The sequence below is a fragment of the Lithobates pipiens genome, unplaced genomic scaffold (genome assembly GCF_037356315.1).
Source record: "Lithobates pipiens isolate NorthernLeopardFrog02 unplaced genomic scaffold, aLitPip1_a1.2 Scaffold_8, whole genome shotgun sequence".
NCBI lineage: Eukaryota > Metazoa > Chordata > Amphibia > Anura > Ranidae > Lithobates > Lithobates pipiens.
Window position 1 is genome coordinate 679,726,283 of NW_027507903.1, and position 22,379 is coordinate 679,748,661.

Sequence of the window (22,379 nt, forward strand, 5' to 3'; positions counted from 1 at the left end):
CTAAGCTGGCCCCCGGAGGACATCCTGCCTCATTGGATATGTGCCTCCTTCTCCTCCTCTCTCCTACCAGGCACCCACGTGGAGTCAGTGCCCTCATCATCCCCTTCCTCTTCATCGTGGAGCAAACCTGGCAGTATGCTGCAGCTTGTGGAACATGACTGCCAGATTGCTGTCCTTCTTGAGCATCCCCTCTCTCTGCGTTCACGCTACTGCCTTCCTCTAGCTGAGTATCATCATCAGAGCCTACAAAACACTGGGCATCCTCCTGGAGCATGTACCCAACACTGTGCTCAAAGAGTTCAGGAGACTCCTCAGGAGGACGTGGTGGGTCTAGGGAAGGAGTCACTGATGATGACATTGAGAGGAGGGAAGACGATGTGCTGGCAGCTGCTTTGCTAGTACCCTGACCTTGAGCCTGGGTGAGAGAGGATGAGGAGGATGAAGAGGGCTTGGTCATCCACTCTACCAAGTCGTTGGCAAGATATCTAGCTATATAGATGGATATAGCGGTGTATACTGGGTTCAGGGCGCGCAGACAGCACGGACAATCTCCTACAACTGACTGCAAGCTCTATTTAAAACGAGCAAGATAGCTAGCTATATAGGTGGATATAGCAGTGTATACTGGGTTCAGAGCACGCAGACAGCACGCACAATCTCCTACAACTGACTGCAAGCTCTATTAAAAAAGAGAAATACAGCTAGCTATATAGGTGGATATAGCGGTGTATACTGTGGTCAGGACACGCAGACAACAACCACTACAGAAGAGCAAGAACGAAAAATCGGCCGATAACGATCGGTGTGTACTGTGTTGAAGGTACACAGAACACCCACTAACTCCTACAGACGCCAACACACTACACAAGGCCGATGGCGCAGTGCATTGTGGACCGTGAGCGCCACATGAATTTGGTGCGAACGGCCCACAACGTTCGGAATTAGCCGAACGGGCGAACAGCCAATGTTCGAGTCAAACGGATGTAAGACTCGAACACGAAGCTCATCCCTATACTAAACATATCATTCTTATTTCAGTCTGTGTTCCTGTTGGAGAGTTCTCCTCATTTCCTGTCTAGATAAATGTCACCGGGACAGGAAATGAGGGGAAATCTCTGTAATGGAGCCCAGGATAGAAGAAAAACACTTGACAGGGGATCTAATCCTGACCCACTCTGCCTAAAAACAGTCTGGGCTCTCTGATCACATTTTTTCTTCCAGTAATAAATCTCTAGATGACGTCTTCATAGATTTCCTCTCAGATTGTTCCATTTATTTCCATCTCTTTGTAGTATAGATTGTATGGAGGGGGAGGGGCAGAGAGGAGAGGTGACCCCATCCTGTCCCATCACTGTGACCCCACCCCCCTCTAAGTCTGATCATGGCTGCCCCTCCCCCCACACACAGAGGGATCACATGTGGGGGAGGGGGAGGAGTTGGCTGATGTCAAATACCGTGACAATAGATAGATAGATAGATAGATAGATAGATAGATAGATTTCTCACTGACCAATAGGAACATGTTATTGTTACTCCAATAATTGAACAGATATTCTACCCAATCACAGCGATCAGTAAGAAATCTCACATTTATTTATAGTAGAAAAACTTGCAGGAAGCCCCGCCCACTGCTATATACTATTGGATGAATATTAAATGAATTACCCTCCTTCTTCTGACATCATCAGACTGTGGGTGGAGTTCTCACATCTCCCGCCTCCCCCCACATATCTTTATACAACCTCTCCATATATATATCCCAGCATGGAGGGGCTCAGTGAAGGTGGTGGTGACGGTGTGGAGGTGTCGGATCGGGTCACACAGATCATAAAAGGAGATCCGCCCGGCCTCATAATCCAGATATATCCTGACTCTGTTACTGGAGAGATTGGTGGCTACGAGGATATCTTTACTGTAATGTCTCACGGAATACTTTTTACCAGTCTTGACCAATCCCCAGGACTTCTTATTACTTCCCATCACTGACTCCCCTCTCCTCCCTATACTGGAGTAACACATCCCAACTATCCAGTCTTCTGACCCCCCGACATCCACTTCCCAGTAATGTCTCCCTGAGGAGAAACTCCAACTGCTCAACACCTGAGAACAGTAGAATCTCTCTGGTGTTTCTGGTTGATTCGGCTCTGTATCTGACCAGGATAGAGTTTTCCTGTCATCTGATATCTGTAGATATTTACCAGCTGTGTTTCCATCCAGTAATATGTCTGCAGCTCCCTGTATATAGAAGTATACATTTACCTCTGTTATTATATCAGATAAACCTGTGTGTAAGAACCCCGCCACATCCAGACCCCCTCCATCACGGAGGAGCTTCTCATATCTCTTTCTGTCCTCATTATCTCCATCCTCAGTATCACACAAGTCACCTGTGTCTGATTCCTGTAAGACAGTCAGTGGATCCGTCACGTTACACAGCTCCTCAATGTGACGCAACTTCCTGGACAGCTCCTCCTTCTTTATTTCCAGATCCTGGATGAAGTCCAACATGGAGATGGAGATCCGCTCTGCCCTCCTGGAGATTTCCCTCAGGACTCTCTTCTCCAGGTCTTCCAGACGTCTCCTGAGATCTCTAAACAGGGCAGTGACTCTCTCGGTGTCACCAGCGGCTTCTTCTTCTACTTTCCTCCGATGTTCCTGCAGGCTCTGGACTCTTTTCTCCGTCCTCTCTCTCTTTGTCAGACGTTTCTGCAGAACATTCCTCAGTGTCTTCTTCTTCTTCTCAGAAGCCTTATCCAGTGTCTCCACCCGGTGTCCCCGATGTTCTCCAGCCAAACTGCAGGACACGCAGATAAGGGCGTTATCTTTGGTGCAAAAATACTTCAAAACTTCCTTATGGACGGAGCATTTCCTGCTCTCCATGGACAAGGTGGGGTCACATAAGACGTGTTCTGGGGACTTTTTGTGGACTCTCAGGTGTTTATCACACAGAGAAACCTCACAGTGCAGACAGGATCTAACAGCAGGTACAGGAGAGTCCACACAGTGAGTACAGAAGACCCCGGACTCCTCTTGATCTTGATGAGGAGACAGGAAAGTCTCTGCTATGTTACGTAGTGTTATGTTCCTGTGCAGTGCAGGCCGATCCGGAAACTTCTCTCTACATTCAGGACAGGAATATCCTCCAGACCCCTTCTGTGTATCCAGCACACCATCAATACAGACCCGGCAGAAGTTGTGACCACATCTCAGGGTTACAGGATCCGTATAAATGTTCAGACAGACGGAACATTCCAACTCAGCTCTCAGATCACCAGACGCCATCGCTGACAGCACGAGAGAAACGAAACTGAAAGTCTCTGACACCGGAGAGGAATGTGGATGGGGGAGGGGTGACGTCCTCCTACACAGGGTGAGGCTGGATGAATATTATAGGACACGGAGATCAGAGTACAGAAGGGAGGAGATTCGTTTTGCAGTAGTAATGAGAATTATACCTCCCAACATTAGAAGAGAGAAAGAGGGAAAGACGGATGTGGAGAAGACATGCGGAGCACTAAGTGCAATGACATGAAAAGTGGAGATGACTACATCATGATGAAAAGGAAATTGGTTATATAACCATCTGAAGATTTACCCCCCTTCATGGCCAGGCCATTTTTTGCAATATGACACTCTATTAATTAAACTGACAATTGTGCAGTCATGGAACACTGCGCATTAATTCAATATATATAATTTTTTTTCCTCAAATAGAGCTTTCTTCTGGTGGTATTATACAGAATTATCATTTCATTTTTTTTTTGTACAAAATTTTGAGTTTGAACTAAGAATTCTGAGATTGCCAGACATGTGTGCGGCGAGCTGCGTCGGGCCTCGTGTGTGGAGGAGATGAGCCGAGAGGAATGAGGGATGTGAGACCGCTGTGCTGATCCCCCCTCCCCCGCCCCCTCTCACTGCCTAACACAGCGGACGAGACTCTTCTGGTCAGGGACCCGGTGGAAAGGAGGCTGGTAGCGGTGTAAGGAGTACAAGAGACAGATGCAGCTGATGGCGGTAAGGCCGCGTACACACGCGGGGACTGTTTGCTGAAACTGTCCGCCGAAACAAGGTTCCAGCGGACAGTCCGCTCGTGTGTGGGCTTTCAGCTGACAGTTTCAGCGAACAGTCCGCTGAACAAGGTCTTTCGGAAATTCCGAAAAACTGTCCGCTGAAACTTTGTTTGAGCGAACAGTTCCCGCGTGTGTGGGCTTGTTCGCTAAACTTTTGAAATGAGCACTTTTCCCGCACGGAGAAAAGTCCGCCCATTTCGAGCGCGTGTACAGGTAGGCGGGGCCCGCGAGGGAGACGTCGCGGGCACCGCCGCCTGGAATGGACTTAAAGGGACACCCAACGCCGAAAAAAATCAGCGTGGGGGTTCCCCCAAAGTCCACAACAGACCCTTGTCCGAGCACGCTACCCGGCTGGCCAGGAAAGGGGGGTGAGCAAGCGCGCCCCCCCTGAGCCGTACCAGGCCGCGTGCCCTCAACATGGGGGGTGCCTTGGGGAAGGGGGGGCCGCGCGGCCCCCCCACCCCAAAGCACCTTGTCCCCATGTTGATGAGGACAAGGGCCTCTTCCCGACAACCCTGGCCGTTGGTTGTCGGGGTCTGCGGGCGGGGGGCTTATCGGAATCCGGGAGCCCCCTTTAAGAAGGGGGCCCCCGGATACCGGCCCCCCACCCTATGTGAATGAGTATGGGGTACAATGTACCCCTACCCATTCACCTGTGAAAAAAAGTACAAAAAAAAACACAACACAGGGTTAAAATATTTTATTGCACAGCTCCGGGGGTCTTCCGTCTTCGGGGGTCTTCTCCGGACTCCTCCGCTATCTTCTTGTAGCTCTTTTGGTAGCGGAGGAGTCCGGCTTTCTTCCTCCCCGCCGCCGGCCTCTTCTTCCGACTTCGGGGGTCTTGTCCCCCTCTTCGGTTCTTCTGCCGAGCCACCGCGCCTTCGTATAGCTGTTTTAGAGGTGGTGGCCCGGTCTTCTGTCGCCGCCGCCTTCCGTTCTTCTTCTTCTTCTTCTTCTTCTTCTTCTCCAGGAGATGTTGACACGTCGCTCCCTCCGGCCGGAATGCCAGAGCCGCCCTCCGCTGCCACTTATATAGTGCCAATGGGGCGGTGTCACATGGTATATGTCACATGGGTTGGTCACATGGGTTGATGTCACATGGTGACCCCGCCCCCTTACGATGTCATAGTCCCCATGTGACATCAACCCATGTGACCAACCCATGTGACATATACCATGTGACACCGCCCCATTGGCACTATATAAGTGGCAGCACAGCGCGGCTCTGGCATTCCGGCCGGAGGGAGCGACGTGTCAACATCTCCTGGAGAAGAAGAAGAAGAAGAAGAAGAAGAAGAACGGAAGGCGGCGGCGACAGAAGACCGGGCCACCACCTCTAAAACAGCTATACGAAGGCGCGGTGGCTCGGCAGAAGAACCGAAGAGGGGGACAAGACCCCCGAAGTCGGAAGAAGAGGCCGGCGGCGGGGAGGAAGAAAGCCGGACTCCTCCGCTACCAAAAGAGCTACAAGAAGATAGCGGAGGAGTCCGGAGAAGACCCCCGAAGACGGAAGACCCCCGGAGCTGTGCAATAAAATATTTTAACCCTGTGTTGTGTTTTTTTTTTGTACTTTTTTTCACAGGTGAATGGGTAGGGGTACATTGTACCCCATACTCATTCACATAGGGTGGGGGGCCGGTATCCGGGGGCCCCCTTCTTAAAGGGGGCTCCCGGATTCCGATAAGCCCCCCGCCCGCAGACCCCGACAACCAACGGCCAGGGTTGTCGGGAAGAGGCCCTTGTCCTCATCAACATGGGGACAAGGTGCTTTGGGGTGGGGGGGCCGCGCGACCCCCCCTTCCCCAAGGCACCCCCCATGTTGAGGGCACGCGGCCTGGTACGGCTCAGGGGGGGCGCGCTCGCTCGCCCCCCTTTCCTGGCCGGCCGGGTAGCGTGCTCGGACAAGGGTCTGTTGTGGACTTTGGGGGAACCCCCACGCCGATTTTTTTTGGCGTTGGGTGTCCCTTTAAGTCCATTCCAGGCGGCGGTGCCCGCGACGTCTCCTTCGCGGGCCCCGCCTACCTGTACACACGCTCGAAATGGGCGGACTTGCCTCCGCCTTACGTGGGCGAGTCCGTTCATTTCAAAAGTTGAGCGAACTGTCTGGCAAACAGTTCGCTGAAACAGTCCGCTCAAAAAGTGCCGTGTGTGGGCAAGTCCGCTCATGCAAATTTTGAGCGGACTGTTGCGGCAACTGTTTGACGAACAAAGTTTCAGCGAACAGTCCCCGCGTGTGTACGCGGCCTACGAGACTCGGAGGAGATGAGGAGTGGTGGGGAAGAGAGAAGGAGAGGTGAGAGACCTGTGTGGTGTTCCTATGAGTCCTGGAAGGCTGCCCTATACTATATTGACCCTGCAGTGACACCGCATTGATATGGACCGGGCTTCCTTCTCTTTCTAATCTGCATAAATCTGTTGAAGGTGAAAGTGAGTAAAGAGCCTGTGAGACCTTCAGACTCTGTTATATCTCTATCACAGTGTTACGACCGCTCAAGCGTTCAGTGAATGGAAGTGTTAAAGTGGAGCCCCACATATTAGTTCAAGTGCTGGTTGAAGTGTAACTGTATCCTGAAGTTTGGAGACTGTCCGTAAAAAAACAGTAATAAGCATAAGAAAAATCAGCTGTTGGTGATTCGCTGAGCGCTGTCGCAATGTTATTGGCTGGTAGTTGATAGCGGCGTACGCATTAACCAGTTAAGGACCGCCACATGTAATTCTCCATCGGCACAATGGCACGGACAGGCACAAGCACATAACCCGTACATGCCTGCCTTCCAGCGTGTCGGGGGGGTCCGATCGGACCCCCTCCCATTGGCTGCAGCAGTCCTTTTCGCTTCAGGAGCAATCCGGGATGAGGGGACGGCCGTTGGTTTCTGGCCATCCCCTCGCAATCGCTCCTGGCGAATGAGAAGCTTCCTCTGCCTGTGTAAGTGTAAACACAGGCAGGAGGAAGTGATGTCACTCTCCTCATGGCAGTCTTTTTGACCGGACGGCGAGGAGAGAAGACATCATAGTAAGTGCGCCAACAGTCCACTGACACGTAGGTACACATAGGCAAACTTTCACCCTCAGTAACCCTCCGATCACCCCCCAGGTCACCCCCTGCCCCCCCCCCAGTCACAGTGTCACTGATTGCAGTGATCATTTATTTACTGATCACTGCATTTAGTGTCTGTTGTGACTGTAAAAAGTGTCAGGGCAGTTAGTGTTAGGTCCAGGGTAGCCCCCTACCCAACTAATAAAGGTTTAACCCCTTTATTGCCCCCCAGGTAACCCTTTCACCCCCTTTTGCCAGTGTCACTAAGCGATTGTTTTTCTGATCGCTGCATTAGTGTCACTGGTGCCGCTAGGTAGCTAGTTATTTTTTAGGTTCACCGCCAGGTTTTTATAGCGTTAGGTACCCCATATACTACCTAATAAAAGTTTTAACCCCCTGATTGCCCCTAGAGTTAACCCTTTCACCAGTGATCACCATATACGTGTCAATGGCGACTCTGGTTAGCCAGTTAGTTATTTCGTTATTTAGGTTCCCCGTCAGGTTTTTATATAGCGTCAGGTACCCCCATATACTACCTAATAAAGGTTTTAACCCCCTGATTGCCCCTAGTTAATCCTTTCAACAGCGATCGCCGTATAAGTGTCACCAGTGACGCTGGTTATCCAGTTAGTTATTTAGGTTCCCCGTCAGGTTTTTATATAGTGTCAGGGACCCCCATATACTACCTAATAAAGTTTTTAACTCCCTGATTGCCCCTAGTTAACCCTTTCACCAGTGATCACCATATAAGTGTTACGGGTGACTCTGGTTAGTTAGTTTGCTTTTTATAGCATCAGGGCACCCGCCATTTATTACCCAATAAAGGTTTAACCCCCTGATCACCCGGAGGGTGATATCAATTAGGTTTTAGGGTCAGATAGGGTCTGCGTCGCCCCAGGCAGCGCTAGATTAGTGCCAGTATCGCTAACACCCACTCGCAAAGCATACGCCTCCTTTAGTGGTATAGAATCTGAACAGATCAATATCTGATCTGATCAGATCTTTACTAGCGTCCCCAGCAGTTTAGGGTTCCAAAAAATGCATTGTTAGCGGGATCAGCCCAGATACCTTCTAGCACCTGCGTTTTGCCCCTCCTCCCAGCCCAGCCCACCCAAGTGCAGTATCGATCGATCACTGTCACTTACAAAACACTAAACACATAACTGCAGCGTTTGCAGAGTCAGGCCTGATCACTGCGATCGCTAACAGTTTTTTTTGGTAGCGTTTTATACAGTTGCTGACAGCCTAGGTGATTTTTTACCTGGGAATCTCACTAGTTGTACCACTAAATTTAAAGCCCAAAATGGCAAAGCGAAGATACACTAGTGAAGAGGCCTACGCGTTTCTGAGCATGACAGATAGTGAAGAAGAAGTCACTCAACTGTCAGATTCAGGCTCAGTGAAATAAAAAATGAATGCCCTTAGAATTCTTGAAGGCGGTGATTAGTTTTCGGGGTGCCGTATGCGGCTAGGCTCCCAAAATGGCTCCCCGTACTCAGGAGAAGCAGTAGAATGTATTTTGGGTTGTAATTCCACCTATAACCATGGCTTGTGTGAGCAATATATCATTTAGTGACAACTTTGTGCAAAAAAAAAAGTTTGTAATATTCCCGCAACTTGTGGCAAAATATAAAATATTCCATGGACTCAACGTGCCTCTCAGCAAATAGCTTGGGGTGTCTACTTTCCAAAAATGGGGTCATTTGGGGGGGTTTTGTGCTATTTTGGCATTTTGTGGCCTTCAAAACTGTGATAGGTAGTGAGGAGTGAAATCAAAAATTTGCACCCTTAGAAATCCTGAAGGAGGTGATTGGATTTCGGGTTGCTGTACACGGCTAGGCTCCCAAAAAGTCCCACACATGTGGTATCCCTGTACTCAGGAGAAGCTGCTAAATGTATTTTGGGGTGCAATTCCACATAAAACCATGGCATGTGTGAGCAATATATCTTTTTCTTTTTTTTTTGCAAAATCTTTTTTTATTGAGTTTTTCCATTAGCATACAAAGTTGCCCACGCAGGGGCGAAACATTGCCCACGCAGGGGCATATCCTCTGATGTGGCAACAGACCAAGCAATATATCATTTAGTGATAACTTTTTGTAAACCTTTTTTTTTTTGGCATTATTCAATCACTCGGGACATAAAAAAATATTCAATGGGCTCAACATGCCCCTCAGCAATTTTCTTGGGGTGTCTACTTTCCAAAATTGGGTCATTTGGGGGAGGGGGGTTTGTACTGCCCTGGCATTTTAGCACCTCATGAAATGAGATAGGCAGTCATAAATTAAAAGCTGTGTAAATTTCCAGAAAATGTACTCTATTTTGTAGACGCTATAACTTTTGCACAAACCAATAAATATACGCTTATTGACATTTTTTTTACTAAAGACATGTGGCTGAATACATTTTGGCCTAAATGTATGACTAAAATTGAATTTATTCGATTTTTCTTATAACAAAAAGTAGAAAATATCTTTTTTTTTTTTCAAAATTTTTGGTCTTTTTCCATTTATATTGTAAAAAATAAAAATTGCAGAGGCAATCAAATACCATCAAAAGAAAGCTCTATTTGTGGGAAGAAAATAACGCAAATTTCGTATGGGTACAACATTGCATGACCGCGCAATTACCAGTTAAAGCAATGCAGTGCGAAATTGTAAAAAAGACCTCTGGTCCTTCGGCTGACAATTGTTCCGTTGCTTAAGTATTTAAAGAGGCTTTTTTTTGTGCTGGAGTAATCCCCTAAGTATTTAAGGGGGAGCAAAATGCTGCAATTACGTTCCGCGAAAGATAAAAATCCTCACCAACTGGCCTCAACTGCTGCTGTAGTGGCTGCAAAACATGAGCAGTACGCGCACACCCCCATGGAGTCCCCCACCAAGAAGGGGTCGCAGCCAAGATCGCAGCAGGGAAGATCTACGGATAGAAAAAGTCATGGTCAAGGCCAGGCTCATGCTCCTGGCTCCACTCCGTGGACACAGTCATTAAAGCCACAGAACAGTAAAAATGTGGGCCTACCTGACCAATCGGTAAAAGCAATTGGCGCCTCAGAAATAGTGGACATTATTCCAGCAGAGCAGGAGCCAACGCTACTAGACGTGCTGAAAGCAGTAAAAAACATGCAGTGAATCAATCGAAGATCTTGGTGAACAAATAATAAGGGGGATTAAGGAGGATATAAATGTGGTGAAAAGAGGTGAAGTACAGAAATAGTAGAAAGGACAACAGTACTTGAAGGAAGGGTTGGCCAGCTGGAAGATGGTGTGTCGCCGATGTTAAAGGGACTGAAAAATATGCAAGGACAGGTTCTTAAACAAGCCTCCAGATTGGAGGAATTGGAAAACAGAAGTGGAAGAGATAATGTACGGGTGGTGGGACTGCCCGAAAAGAGTGAGGGCCTGAGCCCTGCAGTATTCCTGGAAAAGTGGCTAATTGAGCTGTTTGGGAGAGATTCATTTTCAGCTTTATTTTGTATAGAAAGAGCTCATAGGGTGCCCTTTAGACCCTCCCCCTCCCCCCCAGCAGGAGGATACCCCCGGACGCTACTGATGAAGTTCTTGAATTACAAGGACAAAGTTCTGCTACTACAAAAAGCTAGAGAATCGGGAAACATCTTTTTCAATGGCATAAAAATTTCTTTTTACTCTGATTTTCATTAAATCTTCAGAAAAGAAGAATGGAGTATGTCCAGGTTAAACACACTTTACAAAAACTTAAAGTGTCATATGCCCTTCTCTGCCCCGCAAAGCTACGTGTGACGGGCCGGCTCTGGGGGGTACCCAGATTTTTGATACATCGGCTGGGGTTGAGAAGTGGATGGAGGAAAACATGAGACAATTACGGATACCCTGGTGAGTGTATAAATGCTGATTTATAATGGTATAGTTTGCAGGTGTGCGGACAGGGCCGCTGATAGGGCAGTACAACCAGCCCTGTTATACCGGGCCCAGCCAGCAGTTTCCTGTGGACCAGTGGGTACAGTAGCTGTGTATGATGGGCACAGTGGCTGCATTTGATGGCACAGTAGCTAAGTTTGATGGGCACAGTAGCTAAGTTTGATGGCACAGTAGCTAAGTTTGATGGCACAGTAGCTAAGTTTGATGGGCACAGTAGCTAAGTTTGATGGCACAGTAGCTAAGTTTGATGGCACAGTAGCGGCAATTGATGGCACAGTAGCTATGTTTGATAGGACAGTGGCGGCAATTGATGGCACAGTAGCTATGTTTGATGGCAAAGTGGCGGCAATTGATGGCACAGTAGCTAAGTTTGATGGCACAGTAGCTAAGTTTGATGGCACAGTAGCGGCAATTGATGGCACAGTAGCTATGTTTGATGGCACAGTGGCAGCAATTGATGGCACAGTAGCTATGTTTGATGGCACAGTGGCGGAAAGTGATGGGTACAGTAACTGCGTATGATGGCACAGTGGCGGCAATTGATGGGTACAGCTGCATATGATGTTCATATGATTTTCAGTTTGTTTGCGCCCCCTCATAAATTTTGAGCACCGCCTGCCACTGATGTGGACCAATTGAAAGCCCCATGTAGGTCTACAGGAGTCCAGATATGAATTGACTTGTGTCCATTGAGGTAAAAAAAAAAATATATATAGAATAATAATGGTTATTGAAGCGGAGTTCCACCCAAAATTGGAACTTCTGCTCATCTTATTCCTCCCCCCCCTCCGGTGCCACAATTGCCACCTTTTGAGGGGGAAATGGGGGGGGGGGATAAGGTATCAGCTATCCTTTTCCACTTTCGGGAGTCACTGCCACAGAGCTGTGATGTCACCATGGGGCTCCCTCCTCCTGCCATGGCCCCCGGGCCAAAAGGGGAGAGAAGCGGGGCCTCGTGCATGTGCAGTAGGGTTTCCGGCGTGAAACTGAAAGGCTACACTGCCGGGTTCCCTTACCCACAATGGTGGTGGAGCACCCAACAGCTGATTGAAACATCCGCTGCGGGTGTCGACATCGTTGGACTCCAGGACAGGTAAGTGTCCATTTATTAAAAGCCAGCAGCTACAGTATGTGTAGCTTCTGGCTTTTAATGTTTATTTTTTTTGGGGGGCGTAACACCATTTTAAAGGTTCACCTTTTGGAACATCTTACATGTTTCAGCTCCTGCCACCTTTCCCCCAGATTTCGTGACAGCATGGGGTCAGGGGCGGAGCCAGGGGTGGGGTTGTGGGCGGGGCCAAGGGGCCCTGTCAGGTACACTGTATGGGGCCCCGTGATTTCTAACAGCGGCCCTGTGTGCAGATCCATGGGAAGGATTTGCACAGTGGGTGGATGTAAAGTGATGGAAGGTAATGAATGGGTGCGGGGAAGTGAAGAGCAACTGGTATGGGAAAAGGTCACTGTAAGCCCCTTAGGTGGGGGAGGGAGGGGGGAAGGGATGGGAGGAAGGGTAAAGGTTATAGGGAAGGGGGTGGGGGGTGGTAGAGATTAGTGTAGCGGGGAGGGGAGGGGAACACTAGTTGGTTCAAAGCTTAAAAAGTGTGGGTTAAAGAATAGCACTTTGTTAACTAATAAGGACAGTGTAAGAGATGGGAAAGGGAAAAAAAATAGGAAACAAAAGGTCAAAAATGGAGAAATGTGGTTTGTTTTTATACAAACGGATTTAAGAATATAGGGGTGCATATTAAGTTGGAGGTAAACACTAACCAGGTAAAAGGGAAACGAAAAAAATAATATATAGGTTTGTAATGGGAGGTGGTATATATTGCAAAGTAGATATTTAGATGCAAAATAAAATATTAAAAATTGGATCATGGAATGTGAGAGGGCTGGGCACAACGGGTAAAAAATCTGTGGTACTTTCCACACTAGAGAGAAGTGGGGTGGATCTGGTTTGCCTGCAGGAAACACACCTAACAAAGGACTCAGCAGTCAGCACTATGAACTCGGTGGGGACAAAAATATCAAAGCCAGTACCACTCAACCCATAGTGCCTACAGTAGGGGGGTAAGTGTGTTGGTGAAGTCCGGGGTGAATTTTTCCTGCAGGCAATCTCGGGTAGACATGTTGGGCCGATATGCTTTCCTTTATTGTTTAACCACTTGCCTACTGGGCACTTAAACCCCCCTCCTGCCCAGACCAATTTTCAGCTTTCAGTGCTCTCCAGTGCTCTTCAGTGCTCTCCCACTTTGAATGACAATTACTCAGTCATGCAACACTGTACCCAAATATTTTTTTTGTCCTTTTCTTCATACAAATAGAGCTTTCTTTTGGTGGTATTTAATCACCTCTGGGTTTTTTTATTTTCTGCGCTATAAATGAAAAAAAAAAACTGAAAATTTTGAAAAAAAAAATGCATTTTTCTTCGTTTCTGTGATAGAGTCCACACGCTATAGTGCAAATCATTAAAAAATGATCACATCTGATGTACTGAGGCCTATCTCATTTATTGAGACCCTAACAAGTCAGGAAAGTACAAATGCCCCCCAAATGACCCCTTTTTGTAAAGTAGACATTTCAATGTATTTAGTAAGAGGCATGGTGAGTTATTTGAAGTTGTAATTTTTCCCACAATTCTTTGAAAAATTAAGATTTTATTTTATTAAATTTTTTTTCCACAAAATTGTCATTGTAATAGCTTATTTCTCTCACACGGAATGTGTATACCACAAATAACACCCCAAAATACATTCTGCTACTCTTCCTGAGTATAACGATACCACATGTGTGAGACTTTTACATAGCCTGACCACATACAGAGGCCTAACATTGAAGTAGCACCTTCAGGCATTCTAGGAGCATAAATTACACATTTCATTTCTCAACCACCTATTACAGATGTGAAGGCCCTGGAACACCAGGACAATGGAAACATCCATAAAATGGCCCCATTTTGGAAAGATAACACCCCAATGTATAATCTATGAGGCATAGTGAGTCTTTTGAATGGTTCATTTTTTTCCAGAAGTTTTTGGAAAATGTGGAAAAAAATGAAAACGCATTTTTTTTTTTTTTACACAAAGTTGTCGGTTTATAAGATATTTCCAACACATAGCATTTACATAGCAAAAATAACACCCTAAAATACATTCTCCTACTCCTCCTGAGTATAACGATACCACATGTGTGAGACTTTTACACAGCCTGACCACATACAGAGGCCTAACATTGAAGTAGCACCTTCAGGCGTTCTAGGAGCATAAATTACACATTTCATTTCTCAACCACCTATTACAGTTTTGAAGGCCCTGGAACACCAGGACAATGGAAACGCCCAGAAAATGACCCCATTTTGGAAAGCTAACACCCCAACGTATAATCTATGAGGCATAATGAGTCTTTTGAATTGTTCATTTTTTTCCAGAAGTTTTTGAAAAATGTGGAAAAAAATGAAAACGCATTTTCTTTTACACAAAGTTGTCCATTTATAAGATATTTCCAGCACATAGCATTTACATAGCAAAAATAACACCCCAAAATCCATTTTACTACTCCTCCTGAGTATGGCAATACCACATGTGTGAGACGTTTACACAGCCTGGCCACATACAGAAGTGCAAAAATGCAAGGAACACCGTTGGGCGTTCCAGGGACACATAGCATGCACATACCAAGAATTACACCCCCAAATACATTATGCTGAGCAAAGGGTAAACAAAAGATTACCTGTGGTTTTAGAAACATAGCTGTCCACAGGAGGATAGAACTGGTGCAGGCAGCAGGCAGGAACTTGGTCAGCAACAGCGAACACAGTGTTTCAGGCAGCAGGCAGGGATACTGTCCATATTACAGTCCAGGGTCAGTGCAGAGATATTGTCAGCAGTGCCAAAAATATTGGTCCTGGTAGTAGGCAGGTCCATGTGGTGTGGTCAGTGTGGCATGATGGCAGTAAGTCCTACAGGCAGCAGACAGAAGTAGAGCCTCGTTCAGGACAGAATGGGGATAGGGGTAGAGGCTTCTCCCACCCAAATCTCTTTGAAGCCTCCGAGTCTCCAGACCCTAATCTAGGAATAAGAAAGCAAATAAAATTGTTTTCTTCATCCAGAAAAACTATTCTGGAGCCCCTCACATATGTGAGACCCCGTGTTGAATCCCACTAGTACAGTTGCAGAATACAAGATCAGTCCAAGAGGCAGGCAAATATCGTGGTCAAACAGTCCAAGGTCAGTTCCAGATCAGGCAGAGGTATGTGCAGAATCGTTAGGCAGAAGCATGGTCAAATAACAGTCCAGGGTCAGTTCCAGATCAGGCAGAGGTATGTACAGAATTGTTAGGCAGAAGCATGGTCGAATAACAGTCCAGGGTCAGTTCCAGATCAGGCAGCGGTATGTACAGAATCGGCAGGCATAAGAGTGGTCAAATAACAAGCCAGGGTCAGTTACAGAGCAGGCAGTGACATAAGGGTTGTGAAGGTGTATGAAGGCAGGAACTGAGGATTATGTTTACCATACTTCACTAAAAATTTATTGAAGTATGGTAACGCCGAAAACAGTCACCTATGCAGAGGCCTGGTTGGGAAGGACATTGTGCACAATAATAAGATGTGTCTCTTCTGACTCCTGCTCTGGTACACACCCTTTTTTGACGTCTTTGGCCTATTGGTTTTGGAGGGATTTTATCTGGAAAGTGGCGCTCGGAGAGTCGACTAACAACATCTGATCGGATATTTTCTGGTGGGTCGTTCGGGAAAATAAGGGCAGTGAAAACTTCCTCCTGGTAGCCAAAGAAGTGTTTGGGGTTTTTGGGTGGAGTTGCGGTAAATGACATAGGAATTGTATATGGCCAATTGAAAAAAATAAATTGCTACTTTTTTATACCAATGGTGTGTCCGTCTTGTGGCAAGGTATGGTTCCATCATTTGGTCATTGAAGTCGACTCCCCCATGAACAAATTTTATTCATCAATGCATTTTGGGTTTTTATGGGGGGTCATTCCTTCTGGGGATTTCCACAAACGTATCATTGTGGATAGAAGACAACATGTATACATCCCTTCTGTCCCTCCAATTCACTGCCAGAATCTCCTGGTTTCGTAGACTTGCCGTTTCTCCCTTTCTCAACTTCTTATTGACAAGACTTTGAGGAAAGCCCTTCCGATTCCTTTTTACAGTGCCACATGCTGGCGTCTTCTTCCAGTGAAGGTTGTGGAACAGGGGCAGAGATGTGTAGAAGTTGTCTACATACAGGTGGTAGCCTTTATCCAGTAGGAGGTATATGAGGTCCCAAACAACTTTCCCGCTGTATCCCAAGTAGTCTGGACAATTAGGGGGCTGCAGCTGGGTGTCCTTCCCTTCGTACACTATGAATGAATATGTGTACCCTGTGGCTCGGTTGCATAATTTATAGACCTTCACCCCATAGCGGGCCCTTTTGCTGGAGATAAATTGCTTAACTTTAAGCCTGCCACCAAATTTAATAAGGGCCTCATACACACATATGTGTTGGTCCAAGGTAAACAATTTGGGGAATGTTTCTGAAAAATAATTAAGTATTGGACGAATTTTGTAAAGCCTGTCGTACTTTGGGTCATTTCGGGGAGGGCACTGGGTATTGTCACTGAAATGTATTAACCTCATGATCATCAGATACCTGATTCTGGGCATTACCGCGGAGAAGAGTGGGATGTGGTGGAGGGGGTGGGTTGACCAATAGATACGCAATTGTTTTTTTTTGTTGAGTCCCATATTAAATGTGAGGCCTAAAAAAACCTTGAACTCCTCCACTGTTAGGTCTCTCCATTCATAGGGACGGGCATAATAAGATGTTGGATTTTGCAAAATAAATTGTTGTGCATACAGATTGCACTGGGCCACAATTGACACCAACATGTCCTCCCTAAAAATGAAATTAAAAAAATGTATTTGGGTAAAATTCTCCGTGTCCACCTGGACTCCTGGCTGGGCAGTGAAAGGGGGAATAGTGATGGCTGAACGGTTCGCCCGGCCGTTGTTTTGGCTGTTCGCAGTCTGCCCGATCGGCGGACTATTGCCGCCGTTCGCCTGGCGGACTTCCGTGTTTTTACTGTGTAAAAGAACTTTGACCTATGATGACACATCCATCATGGGGTACAGGACAGCTAATTGAGACATTACAGCACATGGACACTTGGACATTCCCCCTAACTTATAAATACACCCGATCCGGCGGCCATTTTACATTCTTTCTTCTGTCACTATAGGGAGAGGTTTCTGTGTGGAGCAGGGAGAGATAAATCGCTAGCAATTTGGTACACAAAAGTTCTTTTCAGGACTGGTATAGGTGTTAGGTGTAGTTCAGGATATAGGTTTGAGGCAGTGCTGTGCTAGTGATTGTTGCAGCAGCCTGAGTGTCTTTTGTCAGTTTAGAGAAAGGGACAGGACGCTGTGTGCTGCAGGGACAGTCAGTTTAGTCATCATCATTAGCTGTTACTATCAGGTCCACAAAAGTGCTATTCCAGTTATTGTTCCAGTAGCCTCTGTTTTGTCAGTTTATATAGGGACAGGCAGGAAGCTGTGTGTGAGGCAGTGAGGGTCAGTTTAATCAGTAGCTGTTACTATATTAGGTCCACAAAGGTTCTTTTCAGGACTGGTATCAGTGGTATGGTAAAAGACTTGTACACGTATAATATTCTTTCTTCCAAATATAAAAAGAATATTATACTTGACTGCTGCCCTTTTGCTGCAGTCTGCTAATCAGTCACACACAACCTACTTGTTCGACAAAGGTCCTTATAAGGACTGGTAACCTGGTGTAGGGTGCTATAGTACATAGGGTTGAGTGAGGTACAGTCTGCTATTCTATAAGGACTGGTATAGGTCCACAATAAATAGGGTTGAGGTGCACTACTGCTGACCGCTGCCCTATACTGCAGCAGTCCTTCATCGGTATAGGGACTGACGTACAGTCTGCTAATCAGTCACACACAACCTAATTGTTCCACAAAGGTCCTTATAAGGAATGGTAAGGTATAGGGTACTACAGTACATAGGGTTGAGTGAGGTACAGTCTGCTATTCCATAAGGACTGGTATAGGTCCACAATACATAGGGTTGAGGTGCACTACTGTTGACCGCTGCCCTATACTGCAGCAGTCCTTCATCGGTATAGGGACTGACGTACAGTTTGCTAATCAGTCACACACAACCTACTTGTTCCACAAAGGTCCTTATAAGGACTGGTAAGGTATAGGGTACTACAGTACATAGGGTTGAGTGAGGTACAGTCTGCTATTCTATAAGGACTGGTATAGGTCCACAATACATAGGGTTGAGGTGCACTACTGCTGACCGCTGCCCTATACTGCAGCAGTCCTTCATCGGTATAAGGACTGACGTACAGTCTGCTAATCAGTCACACACAACCTACTTGTTTCACAGAGGTCCTTATAAGGAGTGGTAAGGTATAGGGTACTACAGTACATAGGGTTGAGTGAGGTACAGTCTGCTATTCTATAAGGACTGGTATATGTCCACAATACATAGGGGTGAGGTGCACTACTGCTGACCGCTGCCCTATACTGCAGCAGTCCTTCATTGGTATAGTGACTGACGTACAGTCTGCTAATCAGTCACACACAACCTACTTGTTCCACAAAGGTCCTTATAAGGACTGGTAAGGTATAGGGTACTACAGTTCATAGGGTTGAGTGAGGTACAGTCTGCTATTCTATAAGGACTGGTATAGGTCCACAATACATAGGGTTGAGGTGCACTATTGCTGACCGCTGCCCTATACTGCAGCAGTACTTCATCGGTATAGGGACTGAGAGTTTTGTCACAGGGTCATTTAAAAAATGACAGGCAGAGGAAGAGGCAGGCCCTTCCACAGGGGTGGTAGGGGTAGGGCAGAAGCAACAGGCTTGAGCCAAAGTGGGAAGTTGCAGAAGGTGCGTTCAATTACTTTAAAGGACGCACCAGACTTGGTTGAGTGGCTCACTCAGCCTTACTCTTCTGCAACCTCCTCATCCTCTTGATCTGCACCCTCTTCTTCACTCTCTGCTATGTGCACCCCCAAAGACACTACCACCAACAACACCACCACCACCACATACCTTCTGCTTGAGTCACAGGAATTATTTTCCAATCCATATCAAGACATTTCTGATGCGCAGCCACTCTTGGTATTGGATCAGGAAGAGGAGGTAGCAACAACCGCTACTCAGCAGTCTGACGACAGTACCCAGATCAGCCCAAGGAGGAGGTTGGTCCCCGGTGTTGCTGCCTACTCCGAGATCTCTACTTATAGCGGTGGGGAAGGTGACGTTGATGATGACGTGTCTAGTGATGTCACGTGGGTGCCCACAAGAGAGGAAGAGAAGGGGAGTTCAAAGGGAGATATGGACCAGCAGATAGGGAGGAGAAGCAGGACTAACTTACATTGCACAGGAGGGACAAAGCAGACTGCAAATGTATCAGGAGCGAGTCATCGACCATGTACGGTCACATCTCGCGCTCCCAGGACACCGGCACATGGCTCCGCAGTGTGGGCTTTTTTTAACGTGTCCGCTGCTGACAATAGCGTTGCCATCTGCAATCTTTGCAGTCAACGCATTAGTCGCGGTAAGCCCAACACTCACCTAGGGACGACCGCCTTAAGAAGGCACATGAGCAGCCATCACCGAGCCCAGTGGGAGCAACGGAAAACACAAAGCCACACTGCAGGCTCTCACCGTCCAGCCTCGTCTTCTACTTCTCCTTCTCCTCTCTCCTCACAATTGTCCTCCACTCCACCTTCCATTACGCCAAGCTCACGTTTTTCTGCAAAAAAGCAGGCTTCCGTGGGCCTATTGTTCGAGCGTAAAAAAATGATGACGCCGGATAACCCTCTTGCCCAATGGTTGACGGCTGGCTTGTCAGAACTCATAGCCCGCCAACTACTGCCATATAAACTGGTGGACTCGGAGGCCTTTCGCAAATTTGTGGCCATTGGAACACCACAATGGAAGGTCCCAGGAAGGAAGTATTTCTCAGAGAAGGGCATCCCGGAGCTATATGGCCATGTTCAGCGGCAAGTGAATGTATCTCTGGCACACAGTGTCGGTGCCAAGATACATCTGACCACAGACACGTGGTCTAGCAAACACGGGCAGGGAAGGTATATCACTTTTACTGCCCACTGGGTGAACCTTCTGATGGCCGTCAAGCATGTAACCCATGGCACCCGTGTAGATTTGGTTTTACCGCCACGGATTGCATGCAGGCCTGACTCTTCTTCTCCTCCTCCTCCTACTCCATCCTTCTCCCTCTCCTCCTCGGCTGACTCCTCCTTTTCCGCTGCTAGCGTCTCTTCCGCTGCGCCACCCAAGCTCCCCAGAACCTATTTGACATGCCAGGTGAGACGTTGCCATGCCGTGCTGCGTCTGTTGTGCCTGGAAGCCAAGAGCCTCACTGGCCTGGCACTCCTTTCAGCTTTGCGTTCACAGGCAGATCAGTGGCTAACACCGCTCAATTTGACAGTTGGTAAAGTGGTGTGTGACAACGGTGCCAATCTGCTTAGCGCATTGAAACAGGGCAAAATCACGCACGTGCCATGCATGGCACACGTCTTAAACTTGGTCGTGCAGCGATTCCTTGTCAAATACCCTGGGGTCCAGGCAGTGGCGGCTGGTGAAGTTTTTGGATGGGGGGCGCTAGACTCCGCCCATTATTTTGGCCCCTCCCACTTCTTATAAACCACGCCCCTTATGTAATCTGAAAAAAAAATTGGCGTGGGTTCCCCCTCTAGGAGCATACCAGGCCCTTAGGTCTGGTATGGATTCCAAGGGGAACCCCTTACGCCGAAAAACAGCGTGGGGGTCCCCCCCAGATCCTTATCCGAGCACGCTACCCGGCCGGCCAGGAAAGGGGGTGGGGACGAGCGGGCACCCCCCCTCCTGAGCCGTACCAGGCCGCATGCCCTCAACATGGGGGGGTGCCTTGGGGGAGGGGGGCGGGCGGCCCCCCACCCCAAAGCACCTTGTCCCCATGTTGATGAGGGCAAGGGCCTCTTCCCGACAACCCTGGCCGTTGGTTGTCGGGGTCTGCGGGCGGGGGGCTTATCCGAATCCCGGCCCCCCACCCTATGTGAATGAGTATGAGGTACAATGTACCCCTACCCATTCACCTGTGAAAAAAAGTACAAAAAAAACACAACACAGGGTTAAAATATTTTATTGCACAGCTCCGGGGGTCTTCCGTCTTTGGGGGGTCTTCTCGCCAGACTCCTCCGCTATCTTCTTGTAGCTCTTTAACTAGCGGAGGAGTCCGGCTTTCTTCCTCGCCGCCGGCCTCTTCTTCCGACTTCGGGGGTCTTGTCCCCCTCTTCGGTTCTTCTGCCGGGCCACCGCGCCTTCTTATAGCTCTTTTACAGGTGGTGGCCCGGTCTTCTGTCGCTGTCGTCGCCGCCGCCCATTCTTCTTTGGCGTGGAGTACCCCCTTCAGAGCTCATTGTCTGATTGGCCACGGCAAAAGTCGCCTGGCCTGGGGAAACCTTTCTGGCTGTGAGCTTTTTTTCCATTCATTCAGCTAAATGCATGAACATTCTCAACAAAGTAGAAACTAGAAAGCCTTTATGCGGTGACTCACCTCCTGCCTGACTGTCTTGCAGCTCCGCTCAGGCTGAGGAACGGAGCTGCCGACGTCACTTCCGGGTTTCGTGAAGCAGCCGAAAGCCGGAAGTGACCTGCCTGTCTAAGATCGACAATGCTCCCGCCCGTAGAATCACAGTGATTTTACGGGCGGAAGCTAGTCGGCGTTCTGCAGTGCGCCGCAAGGCGGGTTTTTAACCCGCAAATGAAGCGCCATGGATGCAATCTTGTGATTGCATCGACGTGGCGCTTCTCATAGTGCACTGTGACCGGCGCCACAGTACACTATGTTAAATTGTTAAATGACATTTTTTTTTTTTTTTAAATGTCTTAAAGGGCCCGTTTTTTTTTTTTTTTAACTTTTTTTTTACTTTTTTTTTACTTTTTTTTTTTTTACACCTAGGGAGAGGGGGGACGGCGCCCGGGGCGCCCCCTATGGGCGGGCCGCCACTGGGTCCAGGACATCTTGCGGCAGGCAAGGAAAATCTTGGCCCATTTTAGAAGATCTTACACGGCCATGGCTTGCCTTGCTGACATTCAGCGGCGACACAATCTGCCGGTCAGACGTCTTATTTGCGATTGCCCGACGCGATGGAACTCAACCTTCTATATGCTTGATAGGCTGCTCCAGCAGAAACGTGCAGTTAACGTCTACCTGTATGAACTCTGCGGCAGAACAGGTTCTGGGGAGCTGGGGTTTTTTTCACCGCGCCAGTGGCTGCTCATGCGCGACGCATGCAGACTTCTGCGGCCATTTGAGGAGATCACCAAACT

General features: G+C 47.9%; 1 protein-coding gene across 1 annotated transcript; it reads right to left on the minus strand.

The window, feature by feature from the left end:
- Positions 1–1,136: 1,136 nt before the first annotated feature.
- On the minus strand, positions 1,137–3,287 carry LOC143962056 (tripartite motif-containing protein 60-like). Its single transcript, XM_077471392.1, has one exon. The coding sequence runs from the start codon at positions 3,280–3,282 to the stop codon at positions 1,705–1,707; it is 1,578 nt and encodes a 525-aa protein (XP_077327518.1). The 5' UTR covers positions 3,283–3,287; the 3' UTR covers positions 1,137–1,704.
- Between the last annotated feature and the right edge of the window lie 19,092 nt (positions 3,288–22,379).

Bases quoted from the DNA above. Each gene is read 5' to 3' on its own strand.
- LOC143962056 (XM_077471392.1), bottom strand. From the start codon at position 3,282: ATGGCGTCTGGTGATCTGAGAGCTGAGTTGGAATGTTCCGTCTGTCTG.